Here is a 4,742-nt window from a genome sequence, read left to right on the forward strand (position 1 = left end):
CGGAGAAGCGTGTGCAAATGATGAGAAGATGAGTGATTTGTATGAGTGTGTTGCGACTGGGAGATGGGAAGGAAACAAGTGTCCAGAATATCGGCACGTAGCACAAGAGTTGTGTGTAGTAGGTAAACTAGTAATGAAGGGGCAAGAATTGTTGTACCAAAGAGTCTGAGGTGGACTATAATGGAGATTGGCCATGAGGGACACCCTGGAATCGTTAACATGAAACAGAGACTCAGAACAAAAGTATAGTGGCAGAAAATGGACAAGGATGTTGAAGAGTTTGTAAAGAAATGTCCGGGCTGCCAGTTGGTAGGACAAGCGGAACCACCAGAACCTTTAATGAGTACCGAGCTTCCAGATGGTCTATGGAGATCGGTAGGAGTAGATTTTCTGGGACCATTACCAACAGGGGATTACATTCTCGTCGTTGATTATTACAGTAGGTTCTATAAAATAGACATTATGAGAAGTACAACAGCTGATAGAACTGTACGTTCGCTAGAAGTTATGTTTGCGCGACATGGCTTACCGCAAGTCATTGTCAGTGACAATGGCCCACAATTCATATCAGGAGAGTTTAGAGACTTTGTAGAGGTAAATGGAATTAAGCATAAGAAGGTGACACCGAAATGGGCACAAGCAAATGGGGAGGTTGAACGTCAGAATAAATCAATCTTGAAGCGACTTAAGATAGCGCATACTATGAAGAAAGATTGGAAACGAGAGCTTACACGATACTTAGCTGTGTATAGAACGACTCCTCATCCCTCAACAGGCAAGACACCTGCTGAATTGCTAATGGGTAGGGCCTTAAGGACCAAATTACCAGAATTAGAGAGAGTGATTGTAGACGAGGAGGTTAAAGATAGAGATCAGTTGATGAAGTGGAAATCAAGGCAGTATACGGACGTGAAATGTAACGCACGTCACAGCGATGTTAGACAAGGAGATAGTGTTCTTCTTCGCCAGGAAGCGAGAGACAAGTTCTCGACAAAGTTTGAACCTAGAGTGTATGACGTAGTTTCTGGATATGGTAATTAAGTCACTATAAGTGATCGGAATGATGCAAGCAGGCGTCGTCGGAAACGAAATATTACACATGTGAAGAGGTTTTATGGTAGTAGACCACAAACAGATGACGTCACAGTTGAGGATACGGCACTCGATGACTTAATGGAAACTGTACATGAGGAGGGTCCAACAATCAATGAGACCCAAAATCCAGAACCGCAAAGGAGGTATCCTCTGCGTATTAGGAAGAAACCGGATACTAGACTCGATTTGTAAAGATGACGTAATAGTAGTAGTGATTAAAAATGTTGTGTTATAATAGTTTGTAAAGATGTTCAAAAGTAGTCAAAGTGATTTATGATGTTGTTATGTTGGTTAAAAAAAAAATTCATACACACAGATATAGTATACAGTATATGGTAAATATATTAACTATCATTATAACATTGTGAAGTAGATAACGAAAAAAAAAACCAGCACTCACTTTTCCGAATAAGGTTTATTGTAATAACATAACTTGCAATATTAATGCATATTGGTTTGGTAGACTATTTACAGTTTGTTTCAAAGACTTGCAGTACATGCTTGTAAAAGGTTTAATGGTTTTCATTTAATTTTTGAGTTCTTTGTTAAGCTATTGTTGGATAGAGTAATCTGAAAAAAGGTGGGATGTAGTGTACTCAAAGTTGTATATCACCCTCTATTATTGTAAGAGCAGAGAAAGTTCGAGTTGGTTGTGATGGTTGCTGAATATGGTGGATAACAAAGACAACCGGTTTGGATAACTTAGATGTGGTTTTGTTGTTCATTTGTCTCAGTGAGTGAATGAGAGACATAACAATATGATATTCAATCATGTTCAATACCGCCCTCTATGTTTGGCATTAAGAATAAAGGAAGTTGATAAAAAGCACACAGAGTAGTAGGACGTGTCTATGTCAAGCTTGGACTAATAATATTAATTAACAGTAGTTTAACCTGTAACAGTCAACAATGCATCAACAAAGAGGCCTACATCTGAATTTCCGTACACTATTTTGTTGCCTAATTTGCGCTGTCGTTCTGTTTATGGTTTTACAGAAATGTTCATGGATGCCACTGAACATATTTGATGTAAGTTACAAACTATTCAATCTTTTTTACACTTTTTTTCTTTGTATTCAGAATTTGGCCAAGTCGTTATAGACATGGCAAAATTTTTAAAAAAAAGTGCTTATTTATGTTGCTGGAGGAAAATTGTGTTAAATTTATGGCATACACGCTTTTGAGGGGAGCTGAACTCAAACCATACCATAGCAGACACAGAAATCTAAGATGGCTGCCAAAATGGTCGCCGAATTTTTATTTTAACCATAAAGTACATAATAGTCCACACAGAACAGCAGTTTTTCCGAGTCTATATTATGATTATAGATACCAGCCCCTACAATACCGTACCACCGCTAAAATTCAAATTGAACCACCTGGCAGTTGCAAAATTGCATGGTCAGCAAAATGGCTGCCAAAATCTCAATTTTGTTGGCCATATTTACCACACCAACAGCGAATCCAGGAATTTGTATTGGTGGGAGACTGGAGGAGGGTTGTATGTGCTGGACTGGCTCAATTGGGGGTTTGATTCATTTCTTTCGCTTTCGATAGTATTATGTGCCTAAAGGCACGGTATCTTATTGTCTCATTGTTACATTCTCCGCCTTGCACCAAAGAAGCTAAAAAATAATCCATTTAAGGGAAGTAACATATTCATTAGTGATGACGTTTCTAGCAAAGTTAGGGCCGAAAGGAGAACACTGAGAGATAAGCATCTTGGGAAAATACGCAACATGGACAATGTTGAATTTGCATATATTCCATACAGTGTACCTGCTATAATACGTTACAAATGTACAGACGGTAATTTTAAGAACTTTCGATGTTCATAAATGAAATTGCACCGCATTCCATTCCCATTTCAGCCATCACTACTGTAATAATTGGCTGACTTGAATGCTATTCAATCTTAGGAAAAGTAATTTTACTTTATCAGAAATGTTTTTATGTTCGTTAAGAATTGAACTAACATTTAGTATTTATGTATTTTTACTTACATTATTTATTGCTTCAAATATTACTTTTAATGAGGATTTTAAGATATCTATTCTAAAGATACTTAAAAAATTAACAATGCATACCCCATCAAATGCAAACAGGCACACTAAATTATTGTATACAGTAAACATTGTTACTATTAATTATACTCAACATTGTTGCTATTCTTATATTTTATCTCTCAGAATCACTTATAATGTACCAAGTTATATAATGCATGTATATGTATATGAGTGGTGTATTGTATATACAGTCTATGCTGCATTTAGGCCTAACCTAAACTAATATCATCATGACCTGTATTGTATGCAACAGATCTGTACAATCTAACCATATCAGGGACGTAGCCAGGATTTTGAAAAGGGGGGAGCCGTTATGCGAATTACGTATGACCCCGGCGGGGTCAAGGGGGCGGGGTCAAGGGGCGAATCCCCCTGTGAAGTAGCGCACTCTGAACGTTCTTAGGACTGTTTGAGAGGGATAATGTGAAAATTGCAATAGACGCATTTTAAATAAGCGAAAAAATAATTATATAATAAATCAACAGTGGCAGATTCAGAAATTCGAAAGAGAGGTAAAACAGGGACTCAGGGAGGGACTTTCACAGGAACCACCCACCTCAGCCCCACCATGGTTGGGGCTGAGGTAAGAAAATGTATGATTAGGGCATCTCTAGATGGCCGGAAATTACACTCTCGCACTTCAATTTGAATTTATTTTAAGGGGGAGGGGGTGCCTTGAATCCACCTCTGCTCAAAACGTTCTTTATCCAGAATAGTCATAATCACGAAAAATGGACATGAAAAACCAGATCACATCCTAAAAACAAGCAGCAGTCACTAAGACTACATCAGGAGCCGACTCGATGGAGTTTAATCATAATGTCATACCCAGGGAAGGGCACAGATCTGTTTTGAAAGGTGGAGGGGAGGGCATTTTGTGAGTCGACACCCACCCCAGCCCCACAATGGTTGGAGCTGAGGTGAGAAAATTTGTGGAAATAGTACCTCCAGATGGCCAGAAATGACACTTTTAGTAAAATTCATCATCATCACATCACCATTAGTCAAAATGAAGCGCCAAAAAAAATTCTCATGATCTTTTATCAGGGATTTTTGAAAACCATAGAGATCTTATTAATGTGTTTGTGTATACCATAGAAAACAAAGCTTAAAAACATTGTCTTTGAGTATGTACATTAATTATAGCCTACTTCAAAAACGTGATTTCACAAACACCTCAGCCCCACCATGGCTGGGGCTGAGGTGAGAAAATTTGAGGAAATGGTACCTCTCGAATTGTCCGGAAATGACACTTTTATATAGTAAAATTCATCATCATCACATTACCATTATAGTCAAAATGAAACGCCAACAAATTTCTCATGATCTTTTATCAGGGATCTACTTAATATCCAGGACAACTTAGGCCTAATTATAGCTTACTAAGCTTTAACTATATACTACCGTATATTATGATCAACAAATCACAACTTTTTTTTGCATTCAGCACAATTTTCTTCACTTTTTATTGTTATTAATATTAATATCAATTATTACTATCGTCATCATCATCATTGTTATTATTATTATTATTACTATTAGTAGTAGTATTATTAAACAAACATTTAAAGAAATCAGGGA

The 4,742-nt window shown here is 37.3% G+C and overlaps 1 protein-coding gene across 1 annotated transcript; it reads left to right on the forward strand.

Moving 5' to 3' along the window:
• The first annotated feature begins 258 nt into the window (after positions 1 to 258).
• On the forward strand, positions 259 to 1,041 carry LOC117110681 (uncharacterized protein K02A2.6-like). The gene has a single exon (XM_033253445.1). The coding sequence runs from the start codon at positions 259 to 261 to the stop codon at positions 1,039 to 1,041; it is 783 nt and encodes a 260-aa protein (XP_033109336.1).
• Positions 1,042 to 4,742: the final 3,701 nt, after the last annotated feature.

The sequence above is a fragment of the Anneissia japonica genome, unplaced genomic scaffold, assembly GCF_011630105.1.
Source record: "Anneissia japonica isolate Jap-2015-1 unplaced genomic scaffold, ASM1163010v1 scaffold514_len65802_cov208, whole genome shotgun sequence".
Classification (NCBI taxonomy): domain Eukaryota; kingdom Metazoa; phylum Echinodermata; class Crinoidea; order Comatulida; family Comatulidae; genus Anneissia; species Anneissia japonica.